The 17,414-nt window shown below is 38.4% G+C and overlaps 2 protein-coding genes across 2 annotated transcripts in view; one reads left to right on the top strand and one right to left on the bottom strand.

The window, feature by feature from the left end:
- The window catches only part of LOC126268118 (ATP synthase mitochondrial F1 complex assembly factor 2), a 42,267-nt gene extending 40,593 nt beyond the window's left edge, over positions 1-1,674 (bottom strand). Inside the window, exon 1 of the mRNA XM_049973642.1 lies at positions 1,534-1,674. Coding sequence (XP_049829599.1) covers positions 1,534-1,615 — 82 coding nt within the window. The 5' untranslated portion in view covers positions 1,616-1,674. The remainder of the gene's footprint in view (positions 1-1,533) is intronic.
- Positions 1,675-1,688: 14 nt separating this feature from the next.
- The window catches only part of LOC126268117 (BTB/POZ domain-containing protein 6-like), a 34,770-nt gene continuing 19,044 nt past the window's right edge, over positions 1,689-17,414 (top strand). The window contains exons 1-3 of the mRNA XM_049973641.1: positions 1,689-2,038; positions 2,607-2,747; positions 12,629-12,762. Coding sequence (XP_049829598.1) covers positions 2,607-2,747; positions 12,629-12,762 — 275 coding nt within the window. The 5' untranslated portion in view covers positions 1,689-2,038. The remainder of the gene's footprint in view (positions 2,039-2,606; positions 2,748-12,628; positions 12,763-17,414) is intronic.

The following is a 17,414-nucleotide window of genomic DNA, read 5'->3' on the forward strand; positions in this document are numbered from 1 at the left end:
ATTATTCTGTCAGCATAATTTTCTTATGAAAAACCCATTCTGGTAAAACACTAACACGGCCACCAAGACATACAAAGTCGATGGATGGGAACTGTTAATTCATGCCAGCACTAAATGAATTTAGATTTCGGCTATTGCAGCATCACTACTTAGATTTTATTTTATTTCACACCTACAGGCTGGCCATTATTGTTAGCAGTATGACTAATTACTGGTGCTTTCCATATATTATTTTAAAATATTTACCTATCACTGTCGACTTCTGGTTATACAAAATCTTAATGTCATTTCCAAGAACAGAAAAGAAATTTTGTCTAATCCATTAAAACTAAGATAAAAGTGGGGTGGAGGTGAGAAGTTGCTCAAGCATGAAGTGGAAGGAAAAAAGGTGCAAAATGTAGTAATCTCACAAAAAGGTGCAACAAATTGTGCTCATTTTGCTTAAATCGTGTCCCCACATGCATATACTGACCTGTCTGCACGAGAATAGATATAATTTTGGAAAGACGCTGCCTCTTAAAATCCCTTCTTTAATGATCAGAGCAGATCAGTGAAAACATGTAACAATAACATAGTAGTTTGTGAAATAGCAACCACAGAAAGAAATAAAGTAAGAAATTCACAAACTTAGTAACACCAAAGCGAGAATCTGTACAGAATCAAAATAATGTTGGTAGACAGCGTAACTAGGCATAACTTCAGTAGTTGGTAGTCTAGGGTGTTCACTGTGTTGACATTGTTATGTACTAGGCCTACCTGTAAAACGAAACCTAATTGCATGAAAATAAATTTATTTTCCCATGTCAATGTCTTCAGCAGAGCCTCCAATGACTTGGGTTAATTCCACGTTCGCCGCCGACACCCCCCCCCCCCCCCCCCTCCTCCCAAGACCTTGAATGTCACCTAGTGATAAAGTTTCTGGTAGTGATAAATAATTTTTAATGGACTCGACTGCTGGGATACGAATGCAAAAGTACTGCCGTACAGACTATTTTTACTTAGTTACTGAGAAACGGTATGCAACATTCGTTCCATAGGCTACAACGTGATGCACCAGTAGACAACCTTACTTAGCAAACTAATAATCTTTAAAAAAAAAAAGCTTCCTTCCTGTATTACTTCATACCACAATAATTACCTTATGGTAAACAAGAAAATGACACTCTGAAAACTGTCTAGGGTTCAAATGGCTCTGAGCTCTATGGGACGTAACAACTGAGGTCATCAATCCCCTAGAACTTAGAACTGCCTAAACATAACTAACATAAGGACATCACACACATCCATGCCCGAGGCAGGATTCGAACCTGCGACCGTAGCGGTCGGTCGGTTCCAGACTGAAGCGCCTAGAACCGCACGGTCGCAACGGCCGGCACGGTCTAGGGAGTTGGGCTTAGGCCGTAAACGTCATTATATTTGCATTAAACACTTTACTAACACCGAGCAAGACGACATACGTTCTACGTTTGGAAGACAGTTTGTATAAATACTGACAAAAAAATGATAACATTCAAAGGAAGCACTAACACATACCAGACGCATAGAAGCGGGTAAAGGTGAAGGGCTGGCGTAATCCCAGTGTTATGACTTGCCGGCATTTGAGAAGTTTGTGCATATTTAAATTTTGTTTACATTCGCCACTTGGTACATCTTTGAAGTATAATACTTGCAACATCGACAGGTTCGCCAACGTGTGAAAGATGTAACTGTCCAACGACGATATTTCAATGCTTTTTATAGCGCATATTATTGCAAGGAATTCATAATTCGACAATCTCACACCGTAATTGATACATTTGTATTGAAAATCAAACAGAAACGGGGGGAAAAACTCCATACAATTTCAACACTCCACGTAACGAATTCATAGTCATGACATGTGCATGTCATCTTCGGCATAAATTGTTGGCCTTGTGAGTGAGTTCAAGGGCACGGGCAAAAATTTGTAAACATGACAACCAGAATGTGATATTTACATTATAGAATTCTAGAAAACACGAATTATTCAATAAGTTTGGACATAGGAGACAATATAAGTGTAAGTTTCAAATTCTGAAGGTGTCATTTAGTGTTCATAGTTTCAAAACATTAAAATTTCTGGTTTGCTGTTTTGCTACAACTATTTTTCAAACATTAAATGAGCTAATATTTAAGGAAAGAGATATATTACTTCATATTATACCGACAAGACTCAATATCAGTATTTTTTATTCAGATCATGTGTTTTGTAGCAGCTGCAGAAATCGTGACTACCGGACTAGGTAACGGTAGGCTCGCTTGGATTTGTATTCAACACCTGTCAACCAGTATTTTCCTATAAAATACAAGCTCTCAGTTAAATTCACCATTATCCATCCTTGCATATTTATATTATTGAACGGTATTCCGGCGTCACACTATAATGAAAACCATATAGACCAATTTTTACCAAGTAAACGTGTGTCTTTATTCCGGAATACCGATAAGCAATCTTTTCACGTTAGTTTACTTTTATAGTAATATTTATGGATAGTGGTATAGTACGTAATTTTATTTGTGTACAGGTTTACTATAAGCTAGTTGATACAAATTTTTCAAATGCTTTACCAGTATTGTTTTTCTTTTAGATGGACACATTTACTGGTAATGTACATACAACAGACTGGCAGCTATCAAAAGATAATGTTTCAGAGAGGATTCGTATGTTGCACAGTACTTCGCAATGGAGTGACTGTTCTTTCAAAGTGGGTTCACAAACTCAGTCACAGGTTAGTTAGTCTATTATCACTTATGATGCTATCAGATGTTGCTGTATCATTTGTCCCTCTAATAATAAAGAGAATTTTCTAATACCAGTCATTCTTGTGCAGACAAAAATCATGGGTAACGATCTTGAGTTTTGACATTGGTAACATTGCAATAGTCAAATGTTTTTATGATGTTAAAAGACAGCCTACAAAATGATAGCATAAAATTTAATTGTGGGGTATTAAAATGTTCTGCTAAGAATTATGTAGGACACCCCCACCCAGTAATACATTTCTTGTAGTTGAGGATACAGTATGTGCACATAACATACTGCTTTTATGAATTTACATTGCAGTTATAGTTATTTATATCAAAAAATGCATTAAGAATATTATGAATGTAACATCTTGCTATACTGCTGATCAGTCTCCCACCACAACCTTTATTTTATGTTGAAATTCATTGGCTTTGCTAACTCAGAATGCAAACCAAACTAACTCTTAGGCTACACTACGGATCATTCAGTCAACACAACAAAGCTTTTGAAGAGTGACACTGTCACATTCTAATCAAAACTATTCCTGAAGCATATTTATTTCAAAATAACTTGCTTTAATATCATGCGTTGATATCTGGAATGATTGCATATTTATAACAATATTAATAGAGTTTTTGTCTGAAACTTATTTGTCAGTCATAATTACAAAAAAGGGGGAGCGTATAATTTAGTTGACGTAGAAGAATAATATGTGTTATTTTAATATAGGTCATTTTTATTATTATTCTATTCTCGAATACTAAATGGGGTGGCACTGTGACATGGCATTCTGGAGAGTTGGGTGTAAATACCAATCCTACAATTAAATTGTAGATTTTCAGAGAAATTGCTTGAATTTAAAAGATGAAGGATGATTTCTCACACTATTCTTTTTTAATTTGAGCATGTGGTCAGTCTCTAATAACCATATATTTTATGAAATTTTAGACCCTGATCTTGCTTCCCTCGTTTTTCCTTCATTCTCTCATTTTCTATCATTTTGTTTTGGACGTACTAATTTCATACTGTGGCTTTGTTTAACAAATCTGCACAACAGGACCTTGTTAGCCGACTGATCCAGGTAACCGTTTCTCATTTGCCAACAGTTAAAGGTATCACTGGTGTTACTAGGTGGATCTGTAATTATGTTAGAAACAGATTATTTGTTTGTATTGAATCTAACCTCAGTACATGAAGAAGAAAGCTGTCAGATTACCCACTTAGTGACAGAGAGACACTAGGTGGTCAAAAGTATCTGGACACTCCCAAAAACATTCATTTTTCATATTAGAGGCATTGTGCTGCCACCTACTGTCAGGTACCCCACATCAGCGACCTCAATAGTCATTAGGCACCTTGAGAAGGCAGAATGGAGCACTCTGCAAAACTCACGGACTTCAAACATGGTCATGTGATTGGGTGTCACTTATGTCATACGTCTTTACGCGAGATTTCCACATTCCTAAACATCTATAGGTCCACTGTTTCTGATGTGATAGTGAAGTGGAAACATGAAGGGATATGTACAGTACAAAAGCGTGCAGGCCGACGTTGTCTGTTGACTGACAGAGACTGCTGACAGTTGAAGAAGGTCGTAATAGGTAGACATCTATCCAGATCATCACACAAGAATTCCAGGCTCCATCAGGATGCACTGCAAGTTCTATGACAGTTAGGCAGGAGGTGAGAAAACTTGGATTTCATGGTCGATCAGCTGCTCATAAGCTACACATCACGTCAGTAAATGCCAAAAAATGCCTCGTTTGGTGTAAGGAGCGTAAACATTGGACGATTGAACAGTGGAAAAACGTGGTGCTATCACAGCACAGGCCTACATTGATGTTTTAAGTACCTTCTTGTTTCCCACTTTTGAAGAGCAATTCAGGAATGGTGATTGCATCATTCAACACGATCAAGCACCTGTTGATAATGCATGGCCTGTGATGGAGTGGTTACATGACAGTAACATCCCTGTAAAGGACTGGCCTGCACAAGTCCTGACCTGAAACCTATAGAACACCTTTGGGATGTTTTGGAAAGCCGACTTCGTGCCAGGCCTCACCGACAGACATCAATACCTCTCCTCAGTGCAGTACTCCATGAAGAATGGGCTGCCATTCCCCAAGAAACCTTCCAGCACCTGATTGAACGTATGCCTGTGAGAGTGGAAGCTGTCATCAAGGCTAAGGGTAGGCCAACACCATATTGAATTCCAGTGCTACCGATGGAGGGCACCACAAACTCGTAAGTCATTTTCAGCTAGTTGTCCAGATACTTTTGATCACATAGTGTATATAAGAACTTTATATAAAAGAATAATACTGTATATTTATGCTCTAAAATATTTACATCATAAACAAAAATAATATTTAGATAAATATTAAAAGACAGTCCTAGCTCGCATGGTGCTCTTCATTGGCTCAAGAGAGATATTTCGCTGAGCCGGGCATTATCAGGTTATCTCCTGCAATGTGGGTTGGAGATATCCAGATGAAATGGATCGTTTTTGATCCAATAATGAGCATTGTGCAACCTAAGACTGTTTGTTTTTGATATTAATTACAATATAAGGTTACTGTACCACCACACCACAATGGACTGGAACAAATTAAATTAAAAAATTTAAATAATACATCATATAACAAGTAATAAAGATATGGACAATTGCCAACACAAATACGTAAAGATGCTAAATATCAAGTACTTATACATCTAGAAAATGAAAAATACATACCAAACTTACCACTTTGTTAAATTTCTGCTCTGTGTATATCATTGTTGAAGAAACAATTCTGTATAACCAATTTTTCAGATTTTCCAGATTTCAATCAGTTGGCATACTTTTCATAGTAACCAACTGCTACCATGAAAATGTTGCATTTTCAGTTATTTACAATGAAAATGAAGCTCAAAGGATACTGCATAAATCATAGATAAAATAATGTAAATTTGACATAACTGCAAAAGAAGGAAGTACAGTACCATACAATTAAAATATTCCATTGGGTTGTTTTTGGATGATGCTGTTGTCTGTAGGGAGAGTGGAGTGCCAAAAGTCAGTAGCAAAATGCAGGAACACCTGCAGAGGATCAACAGTTAGTGCAGTGGCTGTCAGCTGTCAGTCACTCTCAAAAAAACAAAACCCCCATTATCATACACTGCTTTCAAGTGAGTGATAATTTCTTTTTCAGTGAAATTATTGTCTTGTGAAACACTGTCCATTTCCATTGACTGAAGCTGTTACTCAGAACTGATTGCGAACATATAGACAAACAAGACAAGCAATAGCAATGTGCTGTGGGTGTGTACACTTATGCACTTATGTGACAGATTGACACAGAATCAATTGTGTGATATTTTTGTTCAGTGACGATATTGAAGTTAGTGGTACAGTCAATCTGCTGTAACCATTCATGTCACTATTGACATTACATGGTGGCTTCAATACTAATGAGAGACTGTTCTATAGCTTAGCTTAAGATGTAGGTTAGTTTGGGGTTTGAAAATGGAATGACATGAAATGATGTCGGTGCAAGCACGAGGGTTGACTGAAAAGTAATGCCTCTGCCTTTGTAACTCTTCAACAGTTCCCAGCATTGGCATGCGGCAGGTACTGGCTTCATCTATAGCCTCTTCTCTACAGCTCCAGTTGGTGGGAAGCCTTAGCATTGAACGGTTGTGTTGTTACAGTGCAAAGTATGCAACCCTGTGTAGACAGTCAGTCAATGCTGTTTAAGCAACGTGCAGTGATTGAATTCTTGACAGCAGAAGGTGTCAACCCAAAGGAGATTCATCAGAGAATGAAAGCACTTTATGGTGATTGTATTGATGTGAGTGCTGTGCATCATGGGGCAAGTAAGTTTAAAGGCGTTGAGGTCGGAACATCTGTCCTGCATGTCAAACAAAGAGTTGGACATCCTGTGACAGCAACCACCAAGTTTCACAAGCAAAATGTTGACAGATTGATTCAGGACGATTGTCGTATTACTTGGAGAGAAATTGCAAGCACAATTGCCATTTCACAAGAATGTGTGGGTCACATTATTGCTTTGCTTGGCTATCTGAAGATCTGTGCACGATGGATACCCCAGATGCTGACTCCTGTAGTGAAAGCGCACAGACTTGAAATTTGCCAGGAACTTCTCTCGTATTACAAGAATAAAGGTGACACCTTTCTCCATTCAATTGTGATGGGACATAATGTGGGTACACCATTACAACCCGGAGCCAAAACGTCAGTTTATGGAATATCGACACAAAGACTCGCCCCGGAAAAATAAATTCAAGACACAGCCCTCAGCTGAAAAAATCATGCCCACAGTGTTCTGGGATGCAGATGGTGTTATCCATTTTGATTTCCTTGATCATGGAACATCAATAAAATCAGTGTGTTACATCACAATGCTGCAAACTCTGAAATGATGGCTAACAAGGGCCCAAAAGGAAAAGGGAAATGTTTTCCTGCAGCATGACAATGCCAAACCACACACTTTATGTGTCACCACTGCAGAACTGCAAGCACTGAATCTCACCACCGTATGGCATCCCTCATACAGTCTAGATTTAGCGCCGCTTGACTTCCATCTGTTCCCAATAATGAAGGACGATCTGCAAGGACATCATTATGCTTCTGATGAAGGCATTGAGAGAACTGTGAGCCTGTAGTTGCGGAAACAGAGTGTTGACTTCTTCCATGACGGCTTCAGAAAACTTGTTCATCGTTGGCAGAAATGTATCCAATTGGCTGGTGATTATGTGGAAAAGTGAATATTGATAATTAAATATCACAGTCTAAGGGTTATTTCTGCATTTGACATGTTAAAATATTCCCATCCAAACCCAATTAACGAAGGTCGAGGCATTACTTTTCATTGAACCCTCGTACTTACAGATTTTGTTATAATAACAAGCAGTGACCTTAACAATTAGGCTGTCTTGAGCATAATTACAGGCCTAATCTAAACTTTCATTGTCATGTCTTCCATTGTTATGGTGTTCCTTTGCTTTCCTATCTCTATTACAGGCCTCCTGCTTATTGTGAACAATCACCTCACATACTCCATACAAGAACATATGGTGTTAGTGATCAGAAATCGTAGTGAGCTACATCTATGATAATGAAAGTTTGATTGAGACTTGGAAGCATGCTCCGGTAGGCAAACGATTAAACTGACTTCTCATGGTAAATGGGAAATTTAGGTTCGAGTCTCAGTCTGGCAGAGATTTTCAGTAATCATTACTTATATGGTTTGACTGTGAGATATTGAAGCCAATGAATGTGCAATGATCTCTAGCCTAAGGTTAGGTGATATTATGGTTTTGTGTTTGGGAAGCCAGTGAATGTTTCACAAAAACAAAGTAATCTTAGTAAATGAGTGGTGCAGTGACAGATTGATTTGTAGCTTAGGCTGAGCTCTAGGTTAGACGAGCTGTTGTATCTATGAAGCACCGAGAATGGGAGGAGGAAAGGAAATGAAGTTTCATGGGTTGAGAGGGGGTGTGATGTTATTTCAGTGCTTGCAGATTCAAATCAGATTCACAGAGAACTTGGCAGTGTGAGCTCTCTTATCAGTATGTTATTGCACCCCCTCTGCTCTGTATGCATGCACTGATTTGTTAACCGAGTGAGGTGGCGCAGTGGCTAGCACTCTGGACTCGCATTCGGGAGGGCGACAGTTCAATCCCGCGTCCGGACATCCTGATTTAGGTTTTCCGTGATTTCCCTAAATCGCTCCAGGCAAATGCCGGGATGGTTCCTTTGAAAGGGCACGGCCGACTTCCTTCCCTAATCCGATGAGACTGATGACCTTGCTGTCTGGTTTCCATTCCCAAACAACCCAACTGAACCACTGATTTGTTGGGAATGTTGCTGCAAAACAGTTGTAGCCTCTCCTGAGACAAGCTGTCCCACAACTGTTGTAATTGGATGTTTAATTCTGGATACTGTCTCTGGTCCAGATTTGATCTTGCTGGCCATGGATGTACGTCAGCATTGTACAGGCAGTTCATAGACTCATCGTCCGTGTATGGGTGAGCAATATGATGTACGTGCCGTTTTGTAGCCATTTTATAAGATTCTTTACTTGCCTGTCATAAATAAATAAAATAAATAAATAAAAAATAAAAAAAGTTGCAAGGCTCCATCAGTGAAGTACATTTGGAGGAAGTACTTTTAACTCTGCATGCTGGCAGAACCCCTCCATATTGAAAAGTTATGTCGTGCAAACCTGGGTTCCTGTGCCCTGCCCATGAACCAAGGAGCAAGAGAAATTGTTCTCCTCTCATGTGTGACTCCAAGGTGTTGATTAGAAAATTGTTGTATAACACTGTTGTGAGTTTGTCAGGTTGAGCCCGCTATCGTAATGTTTTTGCATTTCTGTGTGTACTCATCAATTAATTTTTTCACCCTTGATCCAAATGATCAAACAATGACTGTTGGTAGTGATTTTCTGGTTAAGGTGACATCATATTGAGCAGTGTATGAATGTGTTTCCTTATGCTTATCCATTTGCTGCACAAGAACCATCTTTATATACATTAAATGTATTCACAATTGCAAATAAGGACAACCATCAGCTGTAGAATGGAATGATGACAATGAAAATTTGTGCTGGACCGGCACTCAAACCCAGATTTCTCACCTATCGCGAGCGCTTTTCTTCCCATTTGGCTATCCAGGCACGACTCACAGCCCGACCCAAACTTTCATATGTCATCAACCATGCGTTTATGACCTGTACTCGTACATCCTTTATGTGTATTCCCCTACATGTCAGACATTGTACTTGAAAGTCACTTTTCTGGTATCAGCAGAGAAATACGATATTGCAGTACCTGTGTTATTCTGATTACAGTGCAATTATCGTCATTCCACCATGCAACTGATGGTTGTCTTTATTCGCAGTTGTGAATACATTTGTTGTATTTCATAACGGCTGTAGTCGCCACATTGTCTGTTCCTTTGTACATGCATGAATGTCCATAGGAACTTTGCATTGTAATCAGAATGACACAGGCACTGCAATATCATATTGTATAGAACCATCTTTGTCTCTCATTCTGCGAGAGTTCAGTCTTAAGTTGACTGATATTGGCACCCCAGAACAAATTAGTTAACACATTAATATCTCGTTGTCTGTAAAAATTGTTTTTTAATTGATATGAAAATAAATGAATGAATTAATTAATTTAAAATTTTCTTGCTGTCTTTTCAAATCCTTCCTTGACGCTCCCTTGCTAGATTAACAACTGTAACCTTGTAATTCAACAGAACATAATCATTGTCCATTTTTACCTGCTTCTCTTCAGGCTTGTAATTGTCTGATGAAGATAAAGTGACCTTCGGTTTCTTCAAATAGAGTTCTGTCAATATCTTGGACAGCAATTACTTCATCTTGTACCATGAGTTGTTTCTCTGCTAGTATTCCAGAAGTGTTGAAAAATATTTCCTCTCCAGTTTCCACATGTTCTTATGTTATTACTGCAGAAGGATTCAAAGTGATGAAATAGTTTGTAAGAAAAAGATATGTACTAGACACGAGTCCTCTTTTTAAATTCAGTTTTGTTACTGTGAAAGTACTAAGAATATCATTACATGTACTTGTAAAATTAGACGTCTTGGACTGTTGGCAAGTAACTACTTTGGGGGCAGACATACAAATGAGGTATTCTACGGGTTTGAGAATGCTGTTGCCTTTTGTCTTCACCAGCTGAAAATCATTTGTGCAAATGCAGCTGTCTCTGGTGGGTTGAAACTACCTGCAGGAATACCGGGAAAATGCTTTCATATGCTTAGCCATACCATATCTGGATGCATGCTGGGAGAATGACGTCATGTACCTCATGGGATACAGTTATAATTCAAAAATACTTACAAAATTTTAGAGAAAAATCCAATTTTTTGTGGTGAAGATTATGAAGATAATAAATGATTAATTACATATTGATGTTTTATGCAGTCACAATATGTCCTTCGTTAGAATATAGTGGGCAGTGGGAGTGGAGGAGTGGAATGGTACCAGCACTGAGGTTTGATCCAGAGACCTAGCACTTATGATATTTAAGTGCTTACTCACTCAACTGCAGACTTCCTGAATACTAGCAACCATATAAAGTATATAAGCATGTAAGCATGTGTAAAATTTACAAACTCGGTTTTCTTGAAAATGGTTGAAAAGTTGCATCTCCCTTTTACATATGTCAAAGTCCTAATTGTACTCTGTATGCCTTCCCAGTATGAATGAAATTGGTAAGGGGAAGTTCGTACAGTCCCCTTGTTAACAGAAAGAAGTAGCAGCTCTTCTGTATCCTCAGAAGGCACTAAATCACACTTAGAAAAAGTTGATCCCAAAGCCGTATGTAGCTACATAGATATTTGCCAGCAGAGTAAAAGCCAGCATGTCTGCATCAGCCCCCTCTGTACTATCAATACTGTTACCCACAATCTGTGCAACAGTAAATAGCAGATTCCACATTTAGAACAGAAGGAATATATAGGATTTCATGCAGTTTGTGTGGCAAATTACATGTAGGTCAATCAGGTAGTGTTATAACTACTAGAATGACTGAACATAAAAGAATTTGGAGACAAAAAAAGAAAAATTCTGCCTTTGTTGAACAAGCTCTGAATTAATGTTGTTCTTATGACATTAAATACGATGTCCACCATAGAGCAAATAAAGTAAAAAACCTACTTGAAATTTTGGCTATCAGTAAGTCTCCTTTAATCTTTGCTTGTATTGTAATATAAGGTTTATTTGTTCATAGCCTTCTTTTGTATATCATTACACTTGTGGTTTTTGTATAGATATGTAGTCATAAAGGTTATATATCTTTGTAAAAACAATCTTTATTCAAATATAAGCTCTTGCTGATATTGTGTGGACTATCTGTTTGGACATAAATTGCCTGAAGAGGGCCCAAAAAGTCAAAAACCATTCACAGCAAACCATAAAATAAAATTATTTTGCAACATCAGTACTGTGTGTTTTAGTTTCTCATAAGAAAATTTTAGCCATTATAATGTGGAGGATTAGAACAATGTTATTGATGATCTGAACATGCCAACATATTTGACGCAAATTACATTTTCAACATTTTTGTTTGTTGAATAGAAGAATGACACAACATTGAATGCAGGCTTTCACAGTCGACACTGGCATTATTGCTGATATGTGATATAGGGGCATAAGGCTGTAGTCCAAGGCACAATTCCCTGCCTAAGGCATAATTTAGCTGCTGAAGACATCATCAGAGATTTTAACAACTGAGAAAGCTACCACAGAATTCAAGCAAACTCAGCAAGTTGAACTGCTTATGTGTATCCACACAATGGTCAGTTTATGACATCATCAGACTGCTGTGTAGGATTAAGGAATTGCGCCGATGTATGCTGTGGAGCTTATAATGGGGAACAGTTGGCACCATTTGTTTTATTTACACAACTTGTCTGTTTAAATCCTCTGTATTATCTGTTGAAATTATGTTTGTGCATTAGCATTTCTGAATAAGTAATAAAACAAACAGTTCTACCTCTTCCCCTCTACAACTACATAGGCTACGTCAAGGCGAGTCCATGATCTTAGGCAGTGGCCTGATGGTTTCACGAACTGGCTTTTTCGGATACATATAAACAGGTCAGCTTGGTGATCTTGTTTAAGTTCTCTAACAGCTTCCAGAGTTGTTAAAGCCTCTGATGAGGTCTCCAGCAGGGGAAGATGAAATGTTAGGCAGAGAAATTATGCCTTGGACCACAGCCTTATGCCCATAAATAATATATCAGCAATAGTGGCAGAACAGTTAGCAGCCAGTTGAACAAAGTTCTTGTTAAAGTAAGATTATACATTACAGTTTTTTTTCTTCTAGGTTTTTAGAGCACACAAGCTGATATTAGCAGCTTCCAGTCCTGTGTTCGAAGCCATGTGTTATGGACCTCTGGCTGAGGAAGCATGTGTGAAGATCCCTGATGTGGAGCCAGAAGTCTTCAGAATTTTACTAGAGTAAGAGGGCTGCCTGAACTGCTCAGTATTAAATATCTGAAATTAAAAGTATGAATTGCTGCCAGATGATCTAATGCTGTGTTTTGCATCTCTCTGTCCGTGTTTCATACTATTTTCTTCTGTTACATTCCCACCTTCTTCTTTTGTCTTATCTCATTATATGGTGTAAACAAAATCTCTCTCTCTCTCTCTCTCTCTCTCTCTCTCTCTCTCTCTCTCTCTCTCTCTCTCTCTCTCCCCCTCTCTCCCTCTCTCCCTCTCTCTCTCTCCCTCTCCCCCCTTTCCCCCTCTCCCCCTACCTCTTCCTCTCTCTCACTCCTGATTATTCTTGTCATCTTCAATCCAAAAACTGGCATTTGATGCAGCTATTCATACTAGTCTGTCCTGTGCAAGCCTCTTAATCTTGGCATTAACTACTGCAATCAACATCCATTTGAACTATTTCAAACATTTGTCTCCCTTTACAGTGTCCACCAACACACACACAAACACACACACACACACACTCTTCCAGTAACAAATTGAGGATTCCTTGATGCTTCAGAATATGTCCTATCAACCAATCTCTCCTTGTAGGCGGATTGTGCCACACATTTCTTTTTTCTCTAGTTTGATTTAGTATCTCCTTGTTTATCATTTATCTACCCATCTTATTTACAATATTCTACTGTGGAATGACCTATCAAAACTTCTATTCTCTTTTTATCTGTACTGTTTAACATCCATGTTTGAGTTCTGCACAAGACTACACTCCAAACAATACCTTCAGAAAAGATTCCCTGGCACTTAAATTTATATTTTATGTTAACAGATCTGTCTATTCCAGAACACTTTTCTTACCATTGCCAGTCTGCATTCCATTTCCTCTCTGCTTCAACCATGAACAGCTATTTTATTGCCCAAGTAGAAAACTTATCTACTACTTTTAGTGTGTCCTCTCCTGATCTAATTACTTTAGCATCCTCTGCTTTAAATCTAACACTTTTCCATCACCTTTGCTTTTCTGTTGATGATGTTTTCACTTTATAAACTCTTTTTAAGACACTGTCCGGGACTGTTCCTGCAAGTACTTTGTCACCTCTCACAGAATTACAATGTCATCAGCGAACCATAGAGTTTTTATTTTTTTCCCCCGAACTTTAGTTCCCTTTCCTAAATGTCTCCAATGTGTTCTTTGCAGCTTGCTCATTGTACAGATTGGGAAACATTGGGGAGAGACTACAACCCTGTCTCGCTCCTTTCTCAACTACTGCTTCCCCTTCATGTCTTTCAACTCCTAAAACTGCAGTATGGACTTTGTACAAGATGGAGATAACTTATTGCTCCCAGTGTTTTACCACTGCTACCTTCTTGAAATCTGACGCCTTTTAACGTGTCCAGTATACCATACATACAAGTTGACGTAGTTTTATTATGGCTGGCTCCCCAGGATTTCCATAGTTCTAAAGGGATCTTATCTACTCTAGGAATTAATTTCGACTTAGGTCTTTCACTGCTCTGTCAAATTCTTCTTGCAGTATTATAACTCCTATCTCATCTTCATTTACTTTCTCTTCTCTTTGTACAATATTGTTTTTGAGTATGATTTCTTTATATGGACTCGTATGTATTTCTGTCACTTTTCTGCCTTCCCGCCTTTTCTTACTACAGTCTTGCCACCTGAGCTCGTAATACTCATGCAGGTGCTTCTCTTTTCTGCAAAGGTCTCTTTAATTTTCCTTTATGCTGCATCTGTGTTGATCCTAGGCATGCTGGCTTCTACATTCTAGCATTTCTCATATAGCCATTCCTGCATTGCCATTTTGAACTTACTTCCAATCTCATGTTTTAGACACCTGTATATCCTAATTCCTGCTACATTTGCCACAGTTTTCATATTTTCTTCTTTCTTCAGTTAAATTTAATATCTCCTGCATTATCAAAGGATTTCTGCTAGGCCATGTCTATTTACCCATTTGATCCCCTGCTGCATTTGGCATGTTACCTCTCAAAGCTACTCATTTATCTTCTGTTATATTCTTTTCCTCTGTTTCAACTGTTGCCTGATATCTCCACTGAAACTCTCAACAAATTCTAGTTCCTTCAACTTTTCCAGACTGTATCCCCCTAATTTCCTACAGTTTCGCAGTTTCTGCAGTTTTAATCTGCAGTTCAAAACTAATAAATTATGGACAGAGTCCACATTTGCCCCCTTGAAAAGTTTTACAGTTAAAATCAGGTTTTGAAAGCTATTACTCATCATTATATGATTGTTTGAAACCTTCCTACGTCTCCAGGTATCTTGTACATTGTTGTTGTTGTTGTTGTTGTTGTTGTTGTTGTTGTTGTTGTTGTCGTTGTCGTTTTTGTTTTGGTCTTCAGTCCTGAGACTAGTTTGATGCAGCTGTCCATGCTACTCTATCCTGCTGTGCAAGCTTCTTCATCTCTTGGTCTCCCTCTACGATTTTTACGCTCCACGCTGCGCTTCAATACTAAATTTGTGATCCCTTGATGCCTCAGAACATGTCCTACCAACCGATCCGTTCTTCTAGTCAAGTTGCACCACAAATTTCTCTTCTCCCCAGTTCTATTCAACACCTCCTCATTAGTTATGTGATCTACCCCAGCTAATCTTCAGCATTCTTCTGTAGCACCACATTTCGAAAGCTTCTATTCTTTTCTTGTCCAAACTATTTATTGTCCATGTTTCACTTCCATTCATGGCTACACTCCATACAAATACTTTCAGAAACAACTTCCTGACACTTAAATCTATGTGCGATGTTAACAAATTTCTCTTCTTCAGAACCGCTTTCCTTGCCATTGCCAGTTTAAATTTTATATCCTCTCTACTTCGACCATCATCAGTTATTTTGCCCCCCAAATAGCAAAACCCCTTTACTACTTTAAGTGTCTCATTTCTAATCTAATTCCCTCAGCATCACCTGACTTAATTTGACTACATTCCATTATCCTCGTTTTGCTTTTGTTGATGTTTACCTTATATCCTCCTTTCAAGACGTTGTCCATTCCGTTCAACTACTTTTCTAAGTCCTTTGCTGTTTCTGACAGAATTACAATGTCATCAGCGACCCTCAAAGTTTTTATTTCTTCTACGTGGATTTTAATACCTACTCCGAATTTGTACATATAAAACCTTTAACATGATTTCTAAACTGAGTATTAATAATGATTAAATTGTTTTCTGTGTAGTTCTATCAGGCAACATTCTCTTTCATTCTGTCCCCCTCAGTCCATGTTCATTTTCCTTGTCTCTAGTCTTGAATTCCACCCCCACCCCCCTCCGAATTCCTCACATTTTCATCAGATCCCTTAACTTCAAATAATTTCTTTTATCTCGTCATAATTTTTTTTCATCATTTTCTAAGCTAGAAGGTATATAAACATGTGCTGCTGTGTTAGGTGTTACTTCATGTCTTATCTTGCTGTTCATAGTAACATTACTTGCATTCCTATTTTCTTATTCATTATTAAAACTACTACTGCAGTACCTGTGTTTGATTTTGTGTTGGATAAACCTATACTGCCCTGAGTAGCAGTCCAGTTCTTCCTGCCACTGCACTTCACTACTTTTCACTTTATATAAACTCAATCTATCCATTTTTTTTAAATGCTCTAATCTTCCACTATCTGATCTGTAGAATGCCAGTTTTGTTTTTCCTGATGTTAACATCCTCCTGAAAAATGCTCACTTGAGAAGCAAAGAGGACCTCTGGAACGAATATAGTACTCAGGAGGATGCAATCATCATTAAGTCATACAGCACAGCTACATTTTCTCAGGAAAGATAACAGCTTTAATTTCTCTTGCTTTCAATTTGCAATACCAACATAGCATTGCCATCTTTGTTAATGTTACAAGGCCAGGTCACTCATTCATCCAGACGTCTGCTCCTGCAACTACAGGAAAGGCTGCTTGCATCTCTTCCAGAATCAGATGTGTGTCTGGCTTCTCCACAGATACCCCCCTGATGTGGTTGCACATACAATACAGCTATCTGTATCATAGAGTCGTGCAAGCCACCTCATGTTGCCAAGGTCCATGGTTCGTGGGGTCTCATACTCACTGACAATTGAATCATCATCTTCATTCTCATGACAGTGGCAGTACAGAGTGATAAGTAATTTGCTTCGCAGTGGTTTATTTACCCACTGTTAAAATCCATGACAATTTTCGGCAGTGCCTGTCAATGACACATTGTTATATACAGTAGCAGAGAGAGAGTGGTGGCGTTTGCTTTCACATTGTGGTATCGAAAAGCCCAGTGCCTGCACATCCATGTAGAAGGAGTGTTCCTTGCATCAGGCTCTCACAATCTAGCAATGACAGAATTTACTGATATTGAAGATCTTGCCCTTTCTGCACCCAGTTGTCATACTGTCGCAGCACAAGCTCTGACAACATTCCAGTCAGGTGACGTACCATACTATTCAGTTAATGATAGCAGCAGAAGCACTTTCTCTGCAATACATCAGCTGCCCCTGATTTAGTTGTTCCTCAGTGTATAGGTTTCGGCTTTGAATTTTAGCTCACTAATAGCATTTTTATAATGCTCAAACCAAAGATTCATGCAATAAACGTCATGCTTCAGGAGCAGTCTGGCAGAATGCAGAATTCACAAATGAGTTTAAACAAAGCCATCACCGTTTCCT

The sequence above is a fragment of the Schistocerca gregaria genome, chromosome 4, assembly GCF_023897955.1.
Source record: "Schistocerca gregaria isolate iqSchGreg1 chromosome 4, iqSchGreg1.2, whole genome shotgun sequence".
NCBI lineage: Eukaryota > Metazoa > Arthropoda > Insecta > Orthoptera > Acrididae > Schistocerca > Schistocerca gregaria.